General features: G+C 46.8%; 1 protein-coding gene across 2 annotated transcripts in view; it reads right to left on the reverse strand.

The window, feature by feature from the left end:
* Positions 1-503: 503 nt before the first annotated feature.
* Positions 504-25,721, reverse strand: part of RABGGTB (Rab geranylgeranyltransferase subunit beta) — a 194,491-nt gene continuing 169,273 nt past the window's right edge. For both annotated transcript variants that reach the window (XM_069232419.1, XM_069232420.1), the window contains exon 9: positions 504-1,923. In XM_069232419.1, the coding sequence (XP_069088520.1) occupies positions 1,783-1,923 (141 nt within the window). In that variant the 3' untranslated portion in view covers positions 504-1,782. The remainder of the gene's footprint in view (positions 1,924-25,721) is intronic.

Below are 25,721 nucleotides of genomic sequence, written 5' to 3' on the forward strand. Positions count from 1 at the left end.
CTCTTGTACTTTCTCCAGGTGGGAGGACCTCTGGCTATACCAACAGCTCTTCTCTCTGGGAGAATTCCTTTTTTGCATTTTATGTCCTTGCAAAACCTAAACATGCCAAAAGCAGAACTCAAAGGAAAGAGTGGAAAACAAATACACTTCATGTTAAACATACTATTTCACCTTACGAGTTACAAACGATATTCCCCGCCCAGTAAATCGCTCAGTAGATAGCCACCCAAGCAAAACAAGTTAAAATGCCCAACGATGTGAATAGTACGCATACCACTTTTTTTAGGCCTGAAATGTTAAAATCAAAAAGTTCCAATCCTGCATCAGCAAATCCAAACCCTGATATTTCTAATTTAGCTGTAGTATAAATTAGATTTTGCATGATGTTAAAAGTACAGTGAACATTCGTTTTGACTCTTTAAACTATTTTACTGCTGACAAAGGAATAGGTTAACATACAAAACACTTACCTCTGAATCAACCATTCAGAAGTCTACATCATATAATGGATGCACTTTTTATTCTGCCGTGGCCTTTAAACTATTCATTCCAAATGTTCTCGTAATGATTTATCACTGATGTGTTTCACGTGCTCCATGGCATCAGTAAGTATAAGATGCTAAGTACAGGAAAGCTGCAATGTAACACCTGGTCAAACTGTAACAAGTTCGCATTCTTCAGCACTTATAAATGCACCTGAAATGTCAATCACTTAAGTATGTTGACATCGAATCTCAATACCTCCTAGATTCAGACATTCCAAGTAAAAGTCTGGATCTCATGGCCCCAGCAGCCTACCATCAAAAAGACTTTTACCCAATTAACAGCCTTTTGACTCATTACACCTCATGCCAGAACTACGGACCTTTCCATTTGAGTGGCCAAACCTAACTAACAACACAAATGCACTGATAATTTCTGGTGGTTGCAAGCCTAACAACTAGTAATCCTATTATCTTGTGATAGTGATCCATAAAGCTAGTATACAATGTATGGAGAAAGTTTAGCCAAAATCTACATTCATTATATCTTGCCATAGATTGTGTAATCTTTCTTATCCAAGTGCATTCATGACAATTACAAAAGAGATCATAAAAGAACACTTAGAATTCCTTGTGGTGCTTCCAGACTATTTGTTTTTAAAAGTATTCAAATTAATTGTTGGAGTTCAAGATGAGGGCCTGATTTAAAGTTTGGCGGATGGTTTAATTCATCATAAATAACACGCAGATCCCTTCTACCTTATCATAAGTGGATTATAACCAGTGGAACTTGTAATAAGGTGGACATGATACCCATCAGGTTGTGACACCGTCACCCACCCACCAAACCCTAAATCAAGCTCTTAATTCATTCATCCTAGCTACTACTGATTATGTGTACCAATGTTTGTTTTCTGGGAACAAACTCAGAGGTGCGTCTGTTATATGTACCCTATCTCTCTTTCAGACATACAAAGCAGGTTTTAATTTAATTTCCAAAAACTAATACAAGTTGACTTTCTATAATATTAGGCAATATTTATATTAATAATGCTGAACATTATTGTACATTTTTGGAGATTCCCAAATGTGGTTATAAAGTATCCTTAAATATACAGCCATGATGTTTTAAATTAATTGACACATGAACACAACCCTAAAACTGGGCTGATGGTGCAATTACTCTTTCGTTCCAGTATGCACCTGCTTTGTTTCATAGGAAACAAGTAGTCTCTTAAAGATGAACTATTCCACAAAATAAAATCATAGAGCAACAATGTTTTGGTTTCCAGTGGTTAGTCTAGCTTCCAAGTTCAGGTTGAACATTTATTTTTCGTAGTATGTCCTCGGGCATGCAAAAAACAGGATTCACTGGTTTAACTCTTTCTTCTCCTAGTAAGGACAGTCCAGCAATTCCAAACAATGTGTGAAATGGATCCACCTAAAATACAAAACAAAACATATTTAAATATTTTATTTTCATTCTTAAATTGTCTCACCTCCAATCCCATCAGTATCAAATAATTCCTTAGCACACACTCCTCTCCCTTTTCTCTTTGAATAAGATAGTAGGAGAGAGTACCCACAAACTTTCTCCTCCAAAGTAGGATTCTTATCTTTATTATTAAGTGCTTTACAACAAAGGTCTAATATGATACGAATAGAACATGCACAACATTTGCAGGTGAAAGTGAGAAGACATCACATATACACTAGTGAGGCATGTAAGCGCAATATACATTTGTGGTGTGTGTCAGTATGACAATAGGGCAATAGGATAATAGGGCATTTAGTTACCTTCGGCCGCGTGTTTTTTCGTTACTTGAAAGAACTCTAACTGCTAAATTTCTATGGTTTTGTACAAGGAAATTCAGAACCCAACTATAATGTCCCTGTAACCTTTGTTTTATTCTGTGAATTTCCATGTTTTTTTATTTTTTAAAACATATTGTACTTTTCATGGCTATATGTGAATCCAACCACCTTTGGCCATGTGTGGCGGCGGTTGGCCGCAGGGAGGCCAATCCCCTATAAATACCCAAACTTGCACCATGCAGGGCCTTCTCCTGTGTGAAGTAGGTGTTGCCTGCAAGGCCTGGCCAACCCCCGCTAATCACCCAACCCAATGCTGTGCACGCTCCTCTTTGCACATGCATTGCAGAAGTTGTCTGTGGCCTCTCTGGGTGTAAGAATAGGTGTGAGAGGCTGTTTCGGGGGTAAGAGTGGCTGTCGGAGTGTTTGAATGGGTGTGAGAGTGCATACATCAGTGTTTTAGTGGGGGCGTCAATATGTGCATGGGTCTGTGAGTGGGTGCCTCTGGGTATCAGTGGGTCTGTGAGTGGGTGCGTAGCTGTGAGTGCTTGAGTGTCTGACTGGGGCGTTTTTTTTAAATATATTTTTATTAACAATTCGCTGTTTTACATTACACATATGCATTAACGGGTGCGACTGGTTTCCACCATACATCACACTTATAGAAAACATTTCTTTATTTGGAGTATCACTTATTTGAAGTGCCCTGGCTTCACTTCGTCTTGCCCTTCCCTTTGGTTTTTATTTTCTTTAGTACTGATGTACTAATACTTTTGTCCTTAGAGGTCCTGTTCCGTGTTGTTATATGGCACCCTTTCCTTTTATGTGTGTTCGTAACAGCTCTAATTCTACATTAACCTATGTAAAACTTGGTGGCTTTTCGTGGGTGGTGTTTGTGTTAGTTGGGAGGCCTCGCATTGGGAATTCTATTATTATGGGTGGTGGCTGATCATCCTCATTCACTACCCCTCTGATTTCTTTGTGGACACTATCGACCAATTCCGTTTTGCCCTCCGTATCCTGTGTTTGCTGTTGGCATGTTCAAGTAATTGCTTCTCTGGGAGTTCTTACCCCTTTCCTACCTATGGATTTATAGGGCATTATCAGTATCTCATCCCAGTACCAGCTTAGAGCCCTATTACTGTAGGCTCCGCATTGGGGACTATTGGTCTTTTCGTTATGTCCTCCCATCTCATTACTAGGTCTTCCCACTTTGGAGCTATGGGGTTCTGTCGGACACCTTTTGCCTCCTCCGCCTTCAGGACTTGTAATTCAGCCCTGGTCCATTTCGTTACGTCGTTTTTCCATTCAGTCAGTGAGGGGGGGGTGGGGGCCTTCCAACCCCTCGTGATCAATCTTTTATAGAGGGCTAGTGTTAGGTCCAGGAAACGTTTACTAATCTTTCCCGGTACCATATTCGTTTTTAGACCCAGTAGACATATATCCGGAGTTAATGGCAGCTCTGTGTCATATAGTCTTGTCATGACCGCGATCATTGCTGGCCAACCAGTCTGTATTACTGAGCATTTCCAAACCATGTGGTCAAAGTCCGCTTCATTGTCCCCACATCTGGGACAGCTCCTAGGATTCCCTCCGTAAATACGGAACAGTCGGCGAGGAGTAAGGTATGTTCTATGTAGGTAGTTATATTGGATATATTGTAAGCGGGTATTACGCGAGATTCCCCGGGGATATGCCAAAACCCTATTCCACTCTGTCTCGGTTAAATTGTGTCCGATCATTTTCTCCCACTTCTCCTTTAGAGAGTATGGGGGGTCCAGCGCATTGTCTACCTGGGCGCGGTATAACTTAGAAATCAAGTGGGGTTCCTCACCCAATGTCAGCAGGGGGTGTAATACTCCATGTGTCATAGGTTCTGCATTAATCGTGTCCCAGTGACTTTTCAAAGTATGTACCATTCTCCCGAAAGAAAGGAATTGGCCTCGGGGAACCCCATTACCCACTAAGTCATTGAAGTTCCTCAACACCCCGTCCTTGAAAAGTTCACCCACCGTCTCTATTCCTGCCCTAGTCCATGGTTCCAGACCTAGACCCCCAGGCCCAACCTCTTTGGGTCCACCACTAAGACCGACAGCGGTAGTGCTGGGGAGTAGGGTGTGCCCGTTCCCACTCTTTTTGTACATCTCTTCCAGCATGTCATCGCAACTTTAGTCATTAGGTTGTCTCCATGGGGAACAATCCGCCTCTCTATTATACGTGCTGTTATTCGAGCTGTGTCCAGGATTCCGTGGGGAGTGAGCAAGTCCGTCTGTCCTTTGCCCATCATCCATCCGGCCACCCATTGCAGTTGAGACGCTAGGTAATATGCCTCAAAGTCAGGGAACCCCAGTCCGCCCATATGCGACGGTCTACATATAGTTGTTAGTGCTGTGCGCCTGCGGCCCTCGTCCCAGATTAGCTCCCGTAGTAAAGCGTTCAATTCCCGGAACCAAGGCGGTGGGATCCACAACGGTAAGTTAGTAAAATAGTAAAGGAGGCGTGGGAGCATCACCATTTTGGACAATGCCACTCTGGCCATTGTCGTTAGTTTCAGTGAACGTCAGAACCCCACCGATGAGCGCAGGGAGCGGAGCGTCTTATCTAGATTTCCATCCCGAAGGTCGTTCAATTCATGGAATATTTGAATGCCCAGGTATTTAAAAGGTCCGTGGGGCCCAGTTCACATCTCTTGGGCAAGTCTTGGGGGGTATGCAGTCTGGTAGTATGGGAAATACAAATGTCTTGCCTCGGTTGAGGCGAAGCCCCGATAGCTCCCCAAACTCCTCCAGTATCTCCATAGCCCATGGGAGTCCACTGGTTCCATCTCTCAGATACACTAGAATGTCGTCAGCATATAGGGAGATAGTGTGCTCGTTTGGTCCCCATTCAATTCCTCTACCCATTCCCTCTTGACGCATCTGGGCCGCCAGTGGCTCAATTGCCAGTGCAAATAGCAATGGGGATAAGGGGCATCCCTGCCTGGTCCCCCGATGTATCGGATATGTGTCGGATATTGTTCTGCCCGTCTTTACCCTGGACAGCGGGGACGAATATAGCAGGTCCACCCATTTAACCCAGTCCTCCCCCAATCCCATTCTAAGCATCACGGTCCTGAGATAGACCCACCTGATTGAGTCGAAGGCCTTCTCAAAATCAACCGCAAGTAAGACTCCCCCAGGAGGCTTCTCTTCTTTTGGCATATATAGTATAGTCGACATTCGCCTTAAATTTAGGGAGGTGCTGCGGCCAGGAATAAAACCGTTCTGGTCTACATGAACCAATGTGGTCATGAGGGGGAGCAATCTGCTAGCCATGATCTTGCTTAGGATCTTAAAATCGCTGTTGAGCATTGATAAGGGACGGAAGTCAGTCACTGATGCTTCCCTGTTTTTAGTCTTGGGGAAGGGGATCACCAAAGCCTCTCGCAGTGTGCCCGGCAGCTCCCCCCTGACGGAGAGCCTCCGCATACACCTCCGCTAGCCGGGGCACCAGCAGTGTCTTGTACTTTTTATAAAAGTCCATTGGGAGGCCATCTGTACCGGGCGTCTTCCCGGGAGCCAATCGCGTTATGGCCTCGCTTATTTCCTCTGCTGTCACGGGACCCCCCAAGCTAATTCTCTCTGCCAGGCTCAGGGTTGGGAGCGGAATTCGCCGCAGATGGTTCTCGAAAGTCTCCACTCCTATATCGCAAGGTTTCCTATATAGGTGCATATAATATTCCTTAAATGCATCATTAATTGGGCCCGGACTATGTCTGCTTATTCCTTCCTTGTCTTGTACACTCGTTATGGGTTCTCCACCCCCGTCTGGGCGAACCAGCCACGCCAATAGTTTCCCTGATCTGCCCTCCTCTGATTGTACTGATGCTAAATAATCTTGCACGCTGTGGCATCTAATCTGCTCCACAATCCGGGAATGCTCTCTACGGGCTCGGTTATACTCCTCGTTGTCTTGATCTACAAGACCATGTCTCAGTTCCCCTGCGTGTATTTTCTTCTCTAAGGCGGTTAGTTCTATTTCAAGTGTACGTTTCACCCCCACCGACTGACCCAGGCAGAAGCCCCTCGTCACCACTTTGAGTGCTTCCCATTCTGTGGCCCTAGATGGGGTGGATGCGCTGTTAATCTCAATATGTTCTGTCAGGTGGCTGCGAAGGGTGTCTCTATATGTCTGGTCCTCCAGTACCCCAGGGGACAGTCTCCATGATGGTATTGGGGGCCTATCCTCCTTTACGCTTAATGTCAGCAGCAAGGGGTTATGATCCGACAGTGTGCGTGCAAGATACTCTGAATGGGTTATGTATTGCATAAGGCCCGCCGTACATGTCATTCTGTCAATTCTAGTGTGCAGTCTGGAGGCCTGAATAATATGAGTAGTCTCTGTCTTTTGGGTGATGTTCCCTCCAGATATCAACTAGTCCCCAGGCGTCCAGCCATTCACAAAGTTTTTTGGCTATCCTAGTAGACACTGCGCCCTGTAGCGGGGGGACTGATCTGTCCATATTAGTGTCTAGTATTGCATTAAAGTCTCCTCCCACTAGCAGCTCTCCTGTACATTGGCGGGTAAGGTGGCTCGACAACCTAGTTAGGAAGGGGATCTGGTCCTGGTTGGGGGCATAAATACAGCTCATGATAATCGGAATACCATGTAGTCTCCCCTCCACTATAACAAATCTGCCCTCCTGATCTATATTGGATGAATCTATTCTTAGTGGGACCCCGGCCCTGACCCATATCAACACTCCTCTTGCATAGGCCGAGTACTCCGTGGCAACCACCTGACCTCTCCACCTGCGCCTCAGCTTCTCTACTTCCCCGGCTACTAAATGAGTCTCCTGTAGCATTGCCACCTGCACCCCTCTTCTCTTTAAGTAGGTGAGGATTTTATGCCTTTTGGCCGGCGTGCCCATCCCCCTGACATTCCATGTTAATAGATTGTAGTCTGCCATTTTAATATGATAATCTGATGACAGCGCCCTTGGTTTACCCGGGCTCCCGGTCTATCCCTTCCCATGATCAGATCTATGTTATCGTTGTACCATGCCACCCACATAGCCAAGCTAACTTGTAACCTTAAACCCCAACTCCCCCACCCCAGGGCGCCTGCTAAACTGCTGGTGGCCCAGAAAAACGTGCAACAGAGCAACTTGTTCAACCATGTAGCTACAGCTCTCGCCAGCCTAATTAGACCAGCGAGGTGCTGATTCAGGGGGTGGCCAGGCTCGGAGGGGCCTCACATTCTCCTGTCGCACCCCAGCCCTAGAGCCTCCCGTATCATACTTATCAGAGTTCGTCAGCAGTCTGCGGTGTTACCCAAGGGGCATGCTCCGAGCAGCCTAGGCCCCCGTCCGAGGAAACCACTGTCTCTTCTGAGTCTTCTTCTGAGCCTCCTGGAGGGGAAGCCCCGCTGACAACCCGGGCCGCCGCCTCCAAGGCCGCTCTCCTGCCTTTTTTCTTTTTGCGTTCTTGTTGGCGCCAGCCTCGAGCGACTCCCAGGTCTCCGGGGCCCGACGAGCCCGGCCCCCAGCCGCATCCCCATCGGCCGGACGCCCAGCCCGGGGGCCCCGTTTCTCGAGCCACTCCCATGCCTCCTCCGGCGTCTGGAGAAAAGTAGTCTTCCCATCTAATATCACTCTCAGTCTGGCCGGATACAGTAACGAATATTGGACCCCCTCTTCCCTGAGGGCCCTTTTTACTGCTAGAAAAGAGGACCACTTATTCTGAACATCTAGGGTATAGTCCGGGAACAGCGTCACCGCTCCATTCGCTACTCTGAACGGGCCCTTCTCTCTAGCCTTCTGTATAAGAGTGTCCCTGTCCCTGTAGTGCAGCAGTTTGGCAATCACCACACGGGGCAGTCTGCCAGGGGCGAGAGGCCTCGCAGGCATCCGGTGTGCTCGCTCCAGCGTGAAGAAGGGCGTCAAGTCCCCGGGCGCCACCGTTGTACTAAACCATTTCTCCAAGAAGTCCACCATATTGGACCCTTTGGCCCCCTTGGGAAGGCCCACTACTCGCACATTGTTCCTCCTATTTCTTCCCTCCGCATCTTCTGCTCTCTGTTCCAGACGTGTCACTCTGTGGGTCAGGGATGTCACCTCGGCCGCAAGAACTTTCTGTTTCGGCCCAATGTCCGCCAATGTGGATTCCGTTTCCGTGACCCTGTCCACCAGCTTATGGTGGTCTGCTCTCAGTAGGCCTACTTCAACCGCTACTTGGTTGATATCTCGTTGTAGTGTGGTCTTCGTGTCTTCAATCGCCCCTAATATTCTGTCTAGTGTGTCTTGCACATTGGGATGTGAGTGGGTCTGTTCTTCCAGTTCCTTGCGCCCTGCCGGTGACCCAGGCTCCATGATTTTCCTCTTGTGACGAGCCTTGGAGGGCATCGGCCAGGGGGGTCCGGGGGGCCGCACCCCCAGGTCGTGGGCCCGATTCTATGGGCGGACTCTCCTCGTTTTTAAGCACTATGCCTCGGCGGCCGCAGGCCCGGGCCCGATCTACGTTGGGCGTCGGTCAGATCCACTCCAGGTCCCCTGATATCTTCGGCTTTCTTCCCTCACTCTGCGACCACTATTCTTTCCCCGGGCACATCGTAGAGCCAAGAGCTACTTCAGATCCCGCCGTTACTCACTCGGGGACCGTCATTGACACTACATTGCTTGGGCTATTGGGATCGCTCCCAATAATTAGCGTTAGCGTTGCGCCCGATGCGCCGTAGTCTGACCGTCTCGTTCCCATGGCCGACACCTCAATCCCGGATTGAGCGGTGCTGCCACTGCAGGGCTCCGGATTGCTCTCTCCACTCCTGGGGGCCGCTGTCTCACTGCCTCAATCCGCTGTAGAGGGGTCTCCAATCTTGTCCCTCGGCACGGGGGAGCTCGTGTCACCACCAGTCGAGGCCTCCGGTGTTCAGACAGCACCTCTCCCGGTGCCTCTCAAGTGCGTTCACAGGTCCGCTCCTCCTTACTTCTGCCCGGTCTCTGGGTGTTTCATTATGTGTAGCCACGCACGGTTATTTCGGTCGTTGCGGCGCACACTCTGGGGCCGCCGTCTCTCTCCGCAGGTGCCCTGGCCTTCAAGGTCACTCGCTGCTCCCGCTCACCTCACACGGGGTAGCCTCTCCGTACCCGGCGTCTTCCGAACACGTCCACGGGTCGTGCCCCGCCCGCCACGGGCACACTCCTTCTCACTCTCGGCTAGTCTCCGGGTTTTTAGTTAAGTGGAGCCGCTCCCGGCCCACGAGGCCGTCCACCGCCCCCGGTCGCTCCGAGCTGGTTCGCACCTCTGTACAGTGTCGCTTCAATCGCGCTCGATTCAGGCGGTCACCGGCCCCGGCCCGCTCCTTCACCCGAGTCCCCGGCTCCGGCCTAGGGGCCAGCCGCTGGCTCGGGAGCTCGCTGGCTCGGGAGCTCGCCGGCTCGGTCCGGGACCGCGTAATAGGGTCCAGACAGCGCTCCACGGCCCCTGGATAAGTTCCCCCAGGTCTCCTTCGCAGCTCCAGCTCCGATTGCACCAGGGCCGGTTCATTTTATACGGATAATTACAGGCCCCTCCGGAGCGAGGAGATTATACGTGCGCCATCTTCGGCACCTTGGCCACGCCCCCACTGGGGCTGTTAATGCATGAAGGCCTGAGTGTGTCTGTGAGTGGATGCATGAGTGTCCGACTGGGTGTGTGGGTGGGAGAATAGATTGAAAGAGAGACACAGAGAGAAAAAAGTGAGAGAGAGAGATAGCGTTATTTAGGCTTTGATGTCTGATATACTTAGAATGAGATTTTTATACAATATGAAATTTAAAAAAAATTATATCTTATTTTAAAAAATATACATACTTTTTTTTTTTAAATGGTAATGAGTCCAGCTGGACTCGAACCCCCTTCACACTGTGCTACGGGGTATTGTTTATATATATATATATATATATATATATATATATATATATATAGTAGTCCATATTGGGCTTTCTGGGACCACGAAGGAGCCCTCAAGGGCTCCCCTGTGATCCCTACATATTTTTTTATTTATTTGATTTTATGTATAACCGGCTACCTGGCGCTGCAGGGGAAGCCTAGGCTTTGACAGCAGCTTCGTGCTTGCTGAAGCATCTCCTCTCTGTCCTCTGCACGCGACAGAGATGAAAGCTCTGCTGTTTGCCAGCGGTATCTGGTCCCACTGTTGAACAGCAGTGTTTGCTGTGGCTTGGCTTGGCTTGGCTACAGCCAAGCCACAGCAAACAGCTATGTCCTGGGGGGTGGGCACCCTGGGACATAGCAGAAGCTGGCATTTCCCTCCACAAGCTTGTCTTTGTTAGCGAATACTTCGCTGCTAGAAATATACAAATTTGAATTTCCCTAAATTTCTCTAAAAACTACTGAACTGATTCACACTAAATAAGGGAAAGCGTACTCTTCGTACCTACAGCTAGCTTTCTGCCAAATCTGGTGTAATTCTGTCCAGTGGTTCGGTCTGTATTTGTGTCTAAAGAATCCTGTGGGAATCAACATGGGAAATGCAATGTTTTTTTAGCCCCCTTTTTCTCGGCCACGCTTGACGGATCACTCCAAAACTTTCAATGTGCAACAAGAATCAGCTCAACACTTTTTTTTTTTTTTTTTTTTTTAGAAACGTTTGTGAAGATTCTTCAAATGGTGCCAAAGATATAGGCAAGTCAAAAAACGCTTTTCCTATGGAACCATGGTCCTAACTACCTACACGCTCGGAGTGTTACAAGTTGTTTTTCTTCAAAGATAATTTAAGCAAATATCCCTGACCAGCTGATCCATAGAGCATTGCCCTTGGATAGAGGATGTGGGAGTCTGGATGCAGAGTTTGGGCGTTTTGCGTTTTCTCTTGTTGCGAACAGATCTATTTCTGGTGTTCCCCACTTTTGAAAGTACTGTTGAAGTACTTGGGTGAGAATCTCCCATTTGTGAGTCGGTTGATGATTCCTGCTTAGGAGATCTGCTAACTGATTGTCTACTCCTGGAATGTGTTCTGCTAAAAGACTTCTTCAAAGAAAAACAACTTGTAACACTCCGAGCCCAACACTAGATGTCGGAAGAGCTATGCAAAGCATGTGTATCTGCAGCTACACATGCCATCGAACATATATATACATATATCAGTAGTTGTGAGAATGAAGATGAAGAGAATTACAATAATATGCTGTTATTCAAGATACCAGTATGCTACATTTTGATTGGCTCCTAGCTGGTCAAGATTTACCTAGGAAATTCATAGCTAGTACAAGAGTCATTACATTATCAAACCAACAGCTAACAGCTACCTGTGAAGATCTAAGGTGTCTAATAAAGAACAAGGGTGTTCACCTATCTCAAAGAATACAGGGAATGCAGAATTATTAGGCAAGTTGTATTTTTGAGGATTAATTTTATTATTGAACAACAACCATGTTCTCAATGAACCCAAAAAACTCATTAATATCAAAGCTGAATATTTTTGGAAGTAGTTTTTAGTTTGTTTTTAGTTTTAGCTATGTTAGGGGGATATCTGTGTGTGCAGGTGACTATTACTGTGCATAATTATTAGGCAACTTAACAAAAAAAAATATATACCCATTTCAATTATTTATTATTACCAGTGAAACCAATATAACATCTCAACATTCACAAATATACATTTCTGACATTCAAAAACAAAACAAAAACAAATCAGTGACCAATATAGCCACCTTTCTTTGCAAGGACACTCAAAAGCCTGCCATCCATGGATTCTGTCAGTGTTTTGATCTGTTCACCATCAACATTGCGTGCAGCAGCAACCACAGCCTCCCAGACACTGTTCAGAGAGGTGTACTGTTTTCCCTCCTTGTAAATCTCACATTTGATGATGGACCACAGGTTCTCAATGGGGTTCAGATCAGGTGAACAAGGAGGCCATGTCATTAGATTTCCTTCTTTTATACCCTTTCTTGCCAGCCACGCTGTGGAGTACTTGAACGCGTGTGATGGAGCATTGTCCTGCATGAAAATCATGTTTTTCTTGAAGGATGCAGACTTCTTCCTGTACCACTGCTTGAAGAAGGTGTCTTCCAGGAACTGGCAGTAGGACTGGGAGTTGAGCTTGACTCCATCCTCAACCCGAAAAGGCCCCACAAGCTCATCTTTGATGATACCAGCCCAAACCAGTACTCCACCTCCACCTTGCTGGCGTCTGAGTCGGACTGGAGCTCTCTGCCCTTTACCAATCCAGCCACGGGCCCATCCATCTGGCCCATCAAGACTCACTCTCATTTCATCAGTCCATAAAACCTTATAAAAATCAGTCTTGAGATATTTCTTGGCCCAGTCTTGACGTTTCAGCTTGTGTGTCTTGTTCAGTGGTGGTCGTCTTTCAGCCTTTCTTACCTTGGCCATGTCTCTGAGTATTGCACACCTTGTGCTTTTGGGCACTCCAGTGATGTTGCAGCTCTGAAATATGGCCAAACTGGTGGCAAGTGGCATCGTGGCAGCTGCACGCTTGACTTTTCTCAGTTCATGGGCAGTTATTTTGCGCCTTGGTTTTTCCACACGCTTCTTGCGACCCTGTTGACTATTTTGAATGAAACGCTTGATTGTTCGATGATCACGCTTCAGAAGCTTTGCAATTTTAAGAGTGCTGCATCCCTCTGCAAGATATCTCACTATTTTTGACTTTTCTGAGCCTGTCAAGTCCTTCTTTTGACCCATTTTGCCAAAGGAAAGGAAGTTGCCTAATAATTATGCACACCTGATATAGGGTGTTGATGTCATTAGACCACACCCCTTCTCATTACAGAGATGCACATCACCTAATATGCTTAATTGGTAGTAGGCTTTCGAGCCTATACAGCTTGGAGTAAGACAACATGCATAAAGAGGATGATGTGGTCAAAATACTCATTTGCCTAATAATTCTGCACTCCCTGTATGCCTGCACTTGGAGACATGCTGCTGGAGAAGACAGCTTTAGAAGTATTCACCTCCCATGAATATATACATGAAAATGATTCTCATCTGTTCTGCAAGAAGTTCCAAAAATAAAGAAGACCATGAAAATTGTTTACAATCATGCCAGCTCTGCTGTGTTTTAAAATATTTGTCCCATTGTTCTATCTGATTTACGGTATTGTGTATTTTAAAACATTTTTCATTAATTACCTTTGAATGTAGTCATGTATAGGGTGTGGGGAGATACTATTTTTGTCTACAGATATATTTTTAAAAACTTTTTATATTTTGTTTGACTTTAGCCTTTAATAAAAATACATTTTAAGCCAGTGCACATTCATGAGTCGAGATGCTACTACTAACGTAAAAGTAGGAAAACTAAAAAGAAAATTTAAATGTCCAAACAACCAGTTTGAAGTTTATTTTTATTACATAAATAACTTACTGTATCTCTAAAAAAAATATGTGCAAATGCTACAGTTTTAATAAGGGTGAAATAAGCAACAGATTTGAAGGACAGCGTATGGAAACTTCCGTTAAGGGGATGCTGGAAGTATGTAGTGATCTCTCACATTACCCAATTGTAGCTGTTTTAAAAAAATCCCCCAAATACTTTGTAGGAAATTGTGTTATTAGTTGTGTGGCCTGCACAAGTAATAGGTCCACATTTATCCTTACTGCCCCAAGCATCCCACTGTAGACTCTCACTGGGTAGCAAAGCAGAGCAGCCCAAGGCCTACTCAGGTAAGGTGATGTGGGCTAGTAAACACTGCTCTCTAGTCCGAAACAATAACACTCAATAAATGATTGGTCAATCAGTGCTTTTTATTTAAAAAAAAAATTAAAAAAAAAAAGGAAAGGTACATTTATCACACACACACACACACACACACACACTACTAAATGCTAAGCAATAATTTACAAATCTGTACATAGGCAGATAGATAATATCGTAGATGACATACGTTTGCATGACCCCTTTAAGTTACTATGTAATAAGGGAAGTCTACTGGCTTGGTCAAAGGCTCAAGATCAACAAACCAAATGTTAAAGACATCACTTTGTACGTAAATGCAAACATCAATAATAGTAATTATGATAAATACACTTATTACAGTTAATAAAGCATATTCACTGTGATCAATCATCACTGTCAACATTATATCAATAAAGCATTTAAAATGAGCATGTGCCTGTATTTCTTTTTAGTAAACTCCATGAAGATGAAATCGTAAAAGCAGCACCCAAAGGTCATCACATTTTGATTACATTACATGCAACCATAGACTTAGCCTATAGAGGGTGCCGTACCACATGTAAGTTCTAACAGCTGTAAGCCACAATAAATGCAATGATAAAGTAAGCCCCTTGAGGATGCAGCGGCTCCAGCTGTACAGCAGAAGCTCCAGCCTGGGAAGCATTTTAAAACACTGAGAAAAATATCCTTGGAGTACTAGATTATATTATCCTGCAAACAGACTCAGTGCTATATAAAGATTCAGAAGGGGAGAACTGCTGCACTCCTGCAGCCTCCCCATGCTTGCAGCCTCTTATTGGTGGGGCCCCTGCCCTTCTGGGGCCACCACAAGGTGGAGTATGTGAATGATTATGAGGGAAATGGATCCCCAGGCCCAAGGAAAAGTCTGGGTAAGGGGAACCAAGAATGCCTCCTTCCTGGGGAAACAAAAATTAAATCTACAATTCTATACTGACCCCTAGACCCAGCCCCTACACGCTTGGATGGTAAAAAGGTAGCCAGTCTTTAAAATGCATAACTTGGGCCCCCGTTGGACAGATTTTGATGCTCTGTGGCTTATGTAACTCCTGGTGGTGATCTCTAGTCACCAGGGGCAGTTGCAGCAGACCTCCGCACCTCCAAAGTGGAGAAATCCTCAGGGAACAGGTTTTCCTGGCTCTCTGTGCCTGCCTTCATCCTGGTCTGTCTCTGCGCAAAAGTCAGGGGCTCTCCCTCAACTGTTCCCCAAGAGGTGTAAGAGGGCCAACCTCACTGGCCCCTTTGGGAGATCCACTGGTCCTGGGGTCAACTGAGGCAGAGTCCTTAGTCCTTTCTGGGCATGGGGAGGTTCCTTCCTTCCAGTTGCCCATGGCAGCCCCAGAGTTCAGCAGCAAAGCACAGAAAAAAACAAAGCAGAAAGTCTCCCCCTTGTGCAAGACGTTTTAAAGGGGAGTGGAAAGTTCCAGAAGCTAGACACTCCTTTCCAATCCTAGGGTGCCACATCACCTCTACACCCCCCTCCCAACCCTCCTGCACAGCTTTCTGGGGCAGTTCAAAATAGTGTCAAACCAGGAGTCACTAGTCACATCTACTCTGGGAGCCTCAGCTCCCCCCCCACCTTGCTGTTATAACTGCCAGGGCCTTCCTCACTAAATCTTCAGAAGGGTGCCCCTCCTGATTTGTCTTCAGAGGTCTAGTCTCCCTCCTTTGTTCAGTGGGCTTGGACAGACCTATCCCTGGTACAGTGTGACAGTTGACTGACTGATGCAGATCATTCAGCCCCACCCCTTTCCTCCTCAGGAGCTGAGTGGAGCACAGTAAATTGCTTCCTTTGTTTTGTTAGGCCTTTGTTACTGCTGCTGGAGAGACATTTTATTAGTCTGGTACATAAGGGTGACAAAAGGCCTGGGATCTGACCCTGAGCTGAGCCACAGAAATATGACAATTCTAGATAACCCATAAATTGGTGAAATATCTTTGTAGAACCTGCAGGTTTGATTATCTCGCACAGGTTACACCCCAATTCGATACATCACTGGTCTGTGTAGGCAAAAGGGAAGCACCACTGCACTATAAGACAGTTTTCTCCCTATGTGTATTAGAAAGTGTCACTACAGAGAAACAGTAAATCACACTGACTTTTCCTATTAGCGTACACTAATATTAAATGGCCTACCCAAGGTCAATATCTAATCCTGCAGAGCGCCCTCTGGACCAGACTACCTGTGTGTAGTTACCTAGCTGTGCATGACAGTAGTCCCCAAATGCATCCAGCACATGTGCACACATCTAACCAGCCAAGAGCTCCTTACACTTGCTGCACTGCAGCAGCCTAGTCTAAAAGGACGGACACTGACAGTAAACACACGCTGTCCATTTGCCATGTGATTACGGTGGGTGAGATTCACCCACGTAAAAAGTAAAAAAACGGGTGATTCAAAAAGCAAAAAATCTGGGTGTATTAAATGGACAGAACCCAATTGCAGCGTACAACAAATCCATACTTTACGTTTTTTAAACAGCTGGTTTCATACCTTTACTGACCCTCACTGCTCATTTACATGTCTCTATGTGTCTGTCTGCATGGGCTTAGTCATTAGTAAATCCAGTTCTTAAGCAATATATTATGGGGTGAGGAAAGGTAGAAATCTTAGGTCTATCAAATTATACGAGTGCATATTTTCCTTAAAGTGGATTCTGAAATAAAGAAGTTCACTAATGCTGCTGTGAAGTGAAAGGAGGATCTGTGAAGTGATTTGCCTCTGATCACATAATTCGATTAAGTGGGTAACCGGAGTTGGTCTGCAAGTCAGACACTGGAAATGGTCTTCTCTTGAATCACATTTACACACAAAACAAGAAAATTTATATTACTTACCCTGTATCTGTTCATAGTATGTAGTCCTGTAGATTCACATGCTTTGCATACTCATGCCATCAAGTGTTAGGCTTGGACGTTTTTAAGTTGTCTTTCTTCAAAGAAGTCTTTGGATCCAGAAGGTACGATGTGACTTCTCATGTATTAGGTACTGCACATGGACACCTGCTCCACTAAGACTGTTTTTTGCCCAATGGGTGAGAGATATTATAGAGTGTAAGGATAGTGTGGTGACATTGTGGTTGCCACACTGTACACAGACGTCTAGGGACGGGTTTGGCGAATGTTAATCTACATCACTGCATGCTACAGATGGTGACAGGGTACCCTATTCCGTTCGTAGGATGTGCGACTGTAGATACACATGTGCTGCACAGACTGCAAAGCATTACTCCCCTAAGTGATAGCCAGTCAGTGGATGGTGTAGACTGAGGCCCCCACTTTACGTATGGAGTGGGACCTGGGCGTAGCTGACAAGTTTCTCTTTGCTTTGAGGTAGCAGGTTTGAATGCATTGAGCAATCCACCTAGCTATGCCTACTTTTGATATGAGGTGAACTTCATGAGGTTGTGAATAAGTAACAAATAACTTGAGTGTTCCAACAATACTTTGTTCTGTTAATGTAGTAAAGTATTGCTCGCTTTACATCTAGCTTGTGAAGAGCCCCATCTGCTACTGTCTGGCAGGGGGAAGAGGACTGGAGAGCTATAGTTTGGTTAAGATGGAGTGGAAATGACTTTGGGGAGGAACTAAAGATGACCCAGTCTTTGCAGACCGGAAAGAAAGCCTTTTTTAATGCAAGAGTCTGCTGCTCACTGATCTGCCTAAGACATGATATACATGAGAAAAGCAACCTTCCAAGAGATGAATTGTAAAGAGCATGATTTGAGGGGGCCGGGGGAAAGGCAGAGACAGGTGTTTTGAAATGCAGTTGTGCATGAATCTTTTTCATTTGGTGGAGTAGCAAGCCCATATAGTGGGCCAATGGGCCTCTGAGGACGTCCATGCACCCCTGTGGTAGGTTAAGGTAACTAAACATTAGGACATCAAGAGCTAGATTGAGCTGCTTGAAGTCTGGATGTCTGATTCTGCCCTGGTGGAAAGCTTCTCTTGGTGAGGGACAAACATCTCTATTAAAGTTGAGAACAATGACTGTCTGCCTCAGGATGAGCTTCAGGAATGTTTGCCAGAGTTTCCTGGCCACGTGATGAAAGAGTGGAGGCAGAGGGAAAGCGTAGGCACATAGCCCTGCTAAACTGATCTATACAGCAGAGATCTGTGGGTGCAGAAACCTGGCAGCAAAGCTTTGGTACATTGCATTTTCTCTGGTGGCAAACAGATCTGTGTGGAACCCTTTAGCGGTGGAAGTATAGAAGTAGAATCTGAGCAGGTCTGCTAGATTTTTGTCCACTCCTGGGGGGTACTCATCCAGGAAGTGTATTCGAGGATGTATCACCCAATGAAATTTTTCTATGCTAGTGCTGGGAGCTGCTGGGTGTGTGAGTCCCTGTTTGTAGAGATAGTATATGGCGATCATGTTGTCTATTCTCACTAGAGCTACCTTGTCAGGTATGCCTTGGAAAAAGGCTCTGAGGGCTGGCTGAATAGCTAAAAGTTCCAACAAGTTGATGTGGGGACCTTGTTAGTAGCGTGACCACAAATCCCAAACTGTCATGTGCAGAGATGTGGTGCCCCCCACCCACCCAGAAAGGGATTACTTGGTGGTGAAGGTCGTTTGCGTAATAGGGCCCATCAAGGTCCCACCTTGTAACAGGTTGTTGCCTTTTCACCAATGCAGAAAGTGTTGGAGGCTGGTCCTTCATCAACATTAGATCCTCCCATTCACCCTGCTCCCAGAAGGCGCATTAATGTCCTGACAGTGAGGAGAAATATGTGGTTGGGAAAAAAGGAATTAGCTGCTGGAATGCAGACATCCTTTGGTGTGGATACACCTTGCCTGTGAGGACGTTTAGAAAAGACCATGAGAAAAGCTGGGTTTGAATGGGGTTTTAAAGTGAGATTTAGAGACATTTATTTTAAATCCTAGGCTGTGGAGTAGGTTACTGGCAGCTTGGATGTCAGCTTGGCACTAGTACATGCTTGTGCTCTTGATCAACTAATCACCCAGGTGAGGGAAATATCGGACTGTCCCTTTGTCTAAAGTGAGCTGCTGCTACTACTGCTGAACATTTTGTGAAGATACTTGGGCAGTGGTGATCCTGAAGGGCAACACCTTGATCTGGTAACAGTGGCTACTTAGCATGGATCAGAAGTAGCGCTGATGAGCTGGCTAGATAAATATATGAAAGGGGGCATCGTTCTGGACTAATCCTGTCACAAAGCCACCTTGTTGTTGCTGAGGAATGACATTCCACAGGGTAGTCATAAAAAAAATGTTTAAAGAGGCATTTCTTTAGGGGGTCTGAGTGCGAAGATGGGCCTGAGGAAGCCATCTTTCTTGGGAATGGGGGAAGTGTCAGGGGTCAGCTGGTGTCAGCAGAGCAGGTCCTCCCAAATACATTCCACCAAGTCATAGTCGCTGACAACTGTGAGAGCCCCCTACCAGTAGCTCTGGTTCCCTTTTGGGGGGTAGGGGGTAGGTACTCTGGTACTCTTAAAGTAGCTGGGAGTCCTGCCATGCCTGTAGATTTTCTGTTAGGCAACAACCTTGAGCACACTACTTGGAAGGAAGTAGAGCTAAGTCTCACTTGGAAATGTTGGGATTGCCTGAGTGGGTCTGCATGACCAAATGGTCCATGGCTGCCCGGGAGGGGTGTCAAGGGTGTCTGAAGCCTGGAATAATGGCCCAGACAGCTGCCATGGAGAGGGGTAAGGGGTGCAGGAAACCGGTCCCAGACGTTCCCACTGTGGTTAAAGGGGCTCCTGAGGAGGAGGCCCCTGAACCAACCGGGGAGGAGATTGCTGCCCTAGGTAACCTGCCTGAGCTTTGGCTGGCAAGCTGAGGGGGGGCCACCAGGGAAGAATTCTGCAAAGCGCAGGAGTGCCCCACTCTTGAGGGTTTAAGGCAACAGGCCTCAGCTCAAGCAGCAGGTGAAGCCTCTGGTGATAATCTTGTGTATTGGGAGAATGATCTCCTTTACAGTGAGCCTAAGGTACCGGAGACTGGGACAGCACATGTGCTGGTGGTCCCCCAGTGTTACCAGGCCTTCCTACTGGGCCTGGCTCACGACATTCCCCTGATAGGACATTTAGGGCAAGACAAGACCTTTGCTAGGCTTGTCACCCACTTTTATTGGCAGCAAATGCAGATAGCCTTAGATACATTCTTTAGGTCATGTCCTACCTACCTGCCAGGCCAGTGGGAAGACAGGGAAAAGGCTCAAGGTCCCCCTGATCCCACTCCACGTCATTGGCACCCCCTTTGGAAGGGTGGGCATCAACGTCATTGGTCCATTGGACCCCAAAACGACCCTAGGCAACAGGTTTAGACTGGTTTTGATGGACCATGCCACCCACTACCCAGAGGCAATCCCTCTGAGGACGGTGACTGCACCTGTGGTGACCAAAACTCTGATGGGATATTTACCCGTGTGGGATTCCCAAAAGACATTATGTCTGACAGAGGCACAAACTTCATGTCTGCATACATGAGGTCCATGTGGGATGCGTGTGGGGTGACCTACACGTTCACCACACCCTATCAACCTCAATCTAATGGTCTTGTGGAGACATTCAACAAGACCTTGAAAGGCATGATCACAGGCCTCTCTGAGGCCATGATGCGTAAGTGGGACATTCTCTTGCCATGCCTTTTTGCTTACAGAGAGGTACCCCAGTATGGGGGTAGGATTCAGTCCCTTTGAACTTCTCTATGGGTACCCTGTCAGGGGACCTTTAAGCATTGTAAAAGAGGGGTGGGAGAAGCTCCCCAGGATGAGGTTAGCTACATGCTAGCCCTCCGCAACCAGATGCATGCTTCTGGAAGAAGACCAAGAGCAACCTCAAGGCCAGTCAAGAGGTCACAAAACGCTTGTAGGACCAGAAGGCCACTCTGGTGGAGTTTCAGCCAAGCGACAAAGTGTGGGTAATGGAGCCAGTAGAGTCTTGGGCTCTCCAGGACCGCTGGACTTGCCCATTTGAGATAAAGGAGCATAAAGAGGAGGCCACTTACTTAGTGGACCTCCATTCCCCTAGGAGCCCCCTGAAGGGTGCTCCATGTAAACAGACTAAAGCCTCATTTTGAGAGGACTCAGGTCAACATGCTTCTAGTGACAGATGAAGGTGTGGAGGAGGAGAGTAAACCACTCCCTGACATCTTCTCTGCCAAGGAAGGTGATGGGTCTGTGGAGGGTGTCAATCTCTGACTCCCTGACTCTGGACCAGCGAGGGGACTGCTACCAGTTACTGGAGCAGTACTCCTCCCTCTTTTCACTCACACACTTGATGTCCATGTTATTGACACAGGAGACAGCCCCCCTGTAAAGAACAAAATGTACAGGTTGTCAGACAGGGTGAAAGCAAGCATCAAGGAGGAAGTTGCCAAGATGCTGGCTCTTCGGGTGATTGAGAAGTCCAGCAGTCCCTGGTCCAACCCTGTGGTGCTGGTTCCCAAGGCTGCCACACCCGATGCACAGCCAGAACATAGGTTCTGCGTGGACAACTGTGGTCTCAATTCTGTCACCAAGACAGACGCTCATCACATCCTCCGAACTGATGAGCTCGTAGACAGGCTAGGTGCTGCCAAATTCCTCAGTACTTCTGATCCCACATCAGGGTACTGGCAGATTACCTTGACTGAGGGGGCTAAAGAGAGATCCGCTTTTTCTACTCCTGAGGCCCACTACCAGTTCAGAGTGATGCCATTTGGAATGAAGAACGCCCGCTACCTTCCAACGGTTGGTTAACGGGGTTCTAGCTGGCAAGGATGCATTCTGCACAGCCTACTTAGACAGCATTGCCGTCTACAGTTCCATCTAGGAGGAACACCTGCTCCACCTCCAAGAGGTGCTCCAGGCCCTGCAACAGGCAGGCCTGACAATCAAGGCCAGTAAGTTCCTGATTGGGCGGGGTTCGTGGTGTACTTGGGGCACCTAGTAGGTGGGGGCAAGGTGCAGCCCCTCCAGGCCAAGATTGAGACAATCACGGCCTGGCAACCACCTGGAACCCAAACAGAAGTGAGAGCCTTTTTAGGCCTCACTGGGTACTACTGTAGGTTTGTCAAGGGTTATGGCTCCATAGTGACCCCCTTGACAGAACTAACATAAAAGAACAACCTAGGTTGGTGAATTGGACAGAGGCTTGTCAGAAAGCCCTACTCTCTATAAGAAGCCATGTGCACGGCACCCGTGCTCACAGCCCCTGACTACTCCAAGGAGTTCATCATGCTGACAGACGCTTCAGAGCATGGCATAGGGGTGGTTCTAACACAGCTGAATGAGGAGGGCCTACATCAACCCGTAGTCTTTATTAGCAGAAGACTACTACCACAGGAACAGAGATGGAGTGCCATAGAAAGAGAAGCATTTGCTGTGGTCCGGGCACTGAAGAATCTGAGACCCTACCTGTTTGGGACTCACTTCCGGGTTCAGACAGACCACAGGCCCCTTAGATGGCTCATGCACATGAGGGGTGAAAATCCTAAACTCTTGAGGTGGTCTATTTCCCTACGGGGGATGGACTTTATGGTGGAGCATCGCACGGGGACTGACCACGCCAATGCTGATGGTCTCTCCAGATACTTCCGCCTTAGTGATGAGAGCTCCCAAGAGGTTGGGTAGCTCTCCCCACTTTCAGCTGGGGGAGGAGGGGAGGGTGGTGAGGGGGAGAACACATGTTAGAGCTGTGACAGCCTTAGGGTGGTCATCCCCCAATTTTTGGCCTGCCTCCCTCCACTTTTTTGACACTGTTTTTGCTGGTTTTAGGACTTTGTGCACTTTAGCACCGCTAACCAGTGCTAAGGTGCAAAGCTCTCTCCCTACAAACATGGTAACATTGGTTCATACCCAATTGGCATATTTAATTTACTTATAAGTCCCTAGTAAAGTGGACTACATGTGCCCAGGGCCTGTAAATTGAATGCTACTAGTGGGCCTGCAGCACTGGTTGTGGCACCCACATAAGTAGCCCCTTAACCATGTCTCAGGCCTGCCATTGCAAGGCCTGTGTGTGCAGTTTCACTGCCACTTCGACTTAGCATTTAAAAGTACCTGCCAAGCCCTAAACTCACCTTTTTCTATATATGTCACCCCTAAGGTAGGCCCTAAGTTACCCACTGGGAAGGGTGCTATGTACTTAAAAGGCAGGACATGTACATGTGTGGTTTATATGTCCTGGTAGTAGAAAACTCCTAAATTGGTTTTCCATTACTAGGAGACCTGCTCCTTTCATAGGGTAGCATTAGGGCTACCCTCACATACTGTTTGAGTGGTAGATTCTGACCAGAAATGGGTAACCAGGTAATATTTAGTGTGGCCAGAATGGTAATACAAACTCTTGCTTATTGGTATGGATGGATTTTACATTACTATTTTAGAAATGCCACTTTTAGAAAGCGAGCCTTTCTCTGCACTTAAAATCCATCTGTGCCTTACAGCCTGTCTCCAATCCACGTCTGGGCTGGTTGACAGCTCCCTTGTGCTTTTCACCCAGACAACCACAAACAGGATACTCAGTCACACATGCACTCATCTGCTTACTGAATGGGTCTTCCTGGGCTGGGAGGGTGGAGGGCCTGACACTTACATTTCAAAGGCTAGCGGCCTGTTCTCACAAAATGGACTGCCACACCCCCTACTGGGACACTGGCAGACAGACCTGTAGTGAAAGGGGACCTTGTGCACTTCAGAACCACTCTTTGAAGTCTCCCTCACTCCAAAGGCATTTTAGGTATATAAACTGGGACTCTGACCCCACCAAATCAGACACTTCTCGACCTGAATATGCAACCTGTCAAGAGGAACTGCCTGCTTGCCCAAAGGACTCAACTGGACTGCTTTGCTGAGAAGGACTGCTGCCCTGCTGCCCTCTGACTTTGCTGAGAAGTGCTCTCCAAGGGCTTGGATTGAGCTTGCCTCCTGTTTTCTGAAGTCTCAGGGCCAAAAAGACTTCATCTCTTCAATGAACTCCTTGTGCGCCAAAAAACGTCGCACAGCCTGCCGGAAATGGCTGAGGTGGTGCAACCGAGAAATCGCCGCAGATCCGAACCAAAACAACGCAGCCGGATTTCCCAAGTGAAGAATAGACGCAGTGCTTGCCTTGTGACGGGACATTTGAAGCACAGCTCTACCGCATCGAAGCACAGCCGAACCAGAACGACGTAGCCCCACTTCCCGAGTGATGAATCGTCATAGCACGTTCCATGCAGCAGAAAATTTGACGCATCACTATAACAGATTGGCGCAACGCCTGTGACTTCATCCTGCACGCCCAGGATTTCCAAGCATCGTCCCTGGGGGTCAAAAAGATCCCCGCATTGCAGTGAGGAACTAAGACTGCACGCTGGAAATAGACGCAAAGCCCCTTGCAGCGTGGAAACATCACATCGTCGTGCTGTGCCAGACGTTCTGACGCACACCCTATTTTTCCACATATCTCCTCCTCTGTGGTCTGCGTGCGTGCTTTGTGCAAACAAGAGACAACTCTTGAGTCCTAAGATTTAAGATATTTTTTATCTTGCAAGTGTGACATCTCAACTTGTGCTTATTCAATCTTTATCGTTTTGACCTTAATTTAACCAGATAAATATCTTATATTTTTCTAAACCTGTGTGGTGTACTTTTGTGGTGTTTTCACTGTGTTACTGTATGATTTTTTGCACAAATATTTTACACATTGCTTTCTAAGTTAAGCCTGACTGCTCAGTGCCAAACTACCAGAGGGTGGGCACAGGATAATTTGGACTGTGTGTGACTTATCCGGACTAGGATTGTGGTCCCTATTTGGACAAACTAGAGACCCCCATTTCTAACAATCATCTTCATCTCCTGGTTCAGAGGAGCCGAAGTTGACGTAACCTGGGCCAGGATGGTGGGCAGGGATGCCGGGTGACTCTAGTTCCTCTTCGGCCACGATGCCCTGGTTAACGAAGATGTACAGTGTGGCTTCTCTGCTGAATATTGCTGTCCCTCTCTGGAAACTAAGAGTCTGGAACCACCAAAAGTCTAAGCTCAAGGCGCACTCAGCAGTGTTGTGGTCTGGGTAAGAGATTACAGACCTTATGGGGGTTAACCAAGAAAGACTTGTAGCAACACTGCGGAAATTTCCTAAAGGGCATCCACGCCATCATGTTCTCTACTCCCCCAATGGCAGAGAAATACACTTCAACAATGGAGCCAGTGACCACGCGCAGTACCGAATACAGGTGGCATCACATCATACCTCAGGACTCAAAAGATTTCTTTGAAGAAAAACAACTTGCAAACATCAAATCCTATTACTAGGAGGCAGGAGGCAGCGGAGCACGTGTATCTAAAGGCACACATGCTATAGAAGTATTCATCTGTAATTTGTGTCCTCTTCTAGGGGAATCCGCATGAAAGTGAAAAGCACTGAACTGTCCCACCACGGTGTGTTATCTCAAAGCACTTTACAAATAATATATAGAAATATATACATATGCGGAAAGCTTTTCATTACAAAAATGCACTCAAATAGAAAAATACTCTGCCCCCTGGCAGCAGGCTAAAAATTGTCAAACTTAATTAACTTGCCAGTTTATATTTTAAACCAACAACTACATTACCAAAACTTGACTGGAAACATCTTTCACAATTCTTTTTTTTTTAAAGGAAAAGCAACTAAATGAAGAGTATTGTTAGGAGACAGGCTGCCACAGACATGAGAGCAAAAACTGACACTGCCTCACCCTTCCTTCTGTGTCCCATGTGAGTTTATTTTTGCAGAGAAAAGAGCATCCTTGGCATAAGGCA

Source organism: Pleurodeles waltl, chromosome 4_2 (assembly GCF_031143425.1).
Source record: "Pleurodeles waltl isolate 20211129_DDA chromosome 4_2, aPleWal1.hap1.20221129, whole genome shotgun sequence".
Taxonomy (NCBI): Eukaryota; Metazoa; Chordata; class Amphibia; order Caudata; family Salamandridae; genus Pleurodeles; species Pleurodeles waltl.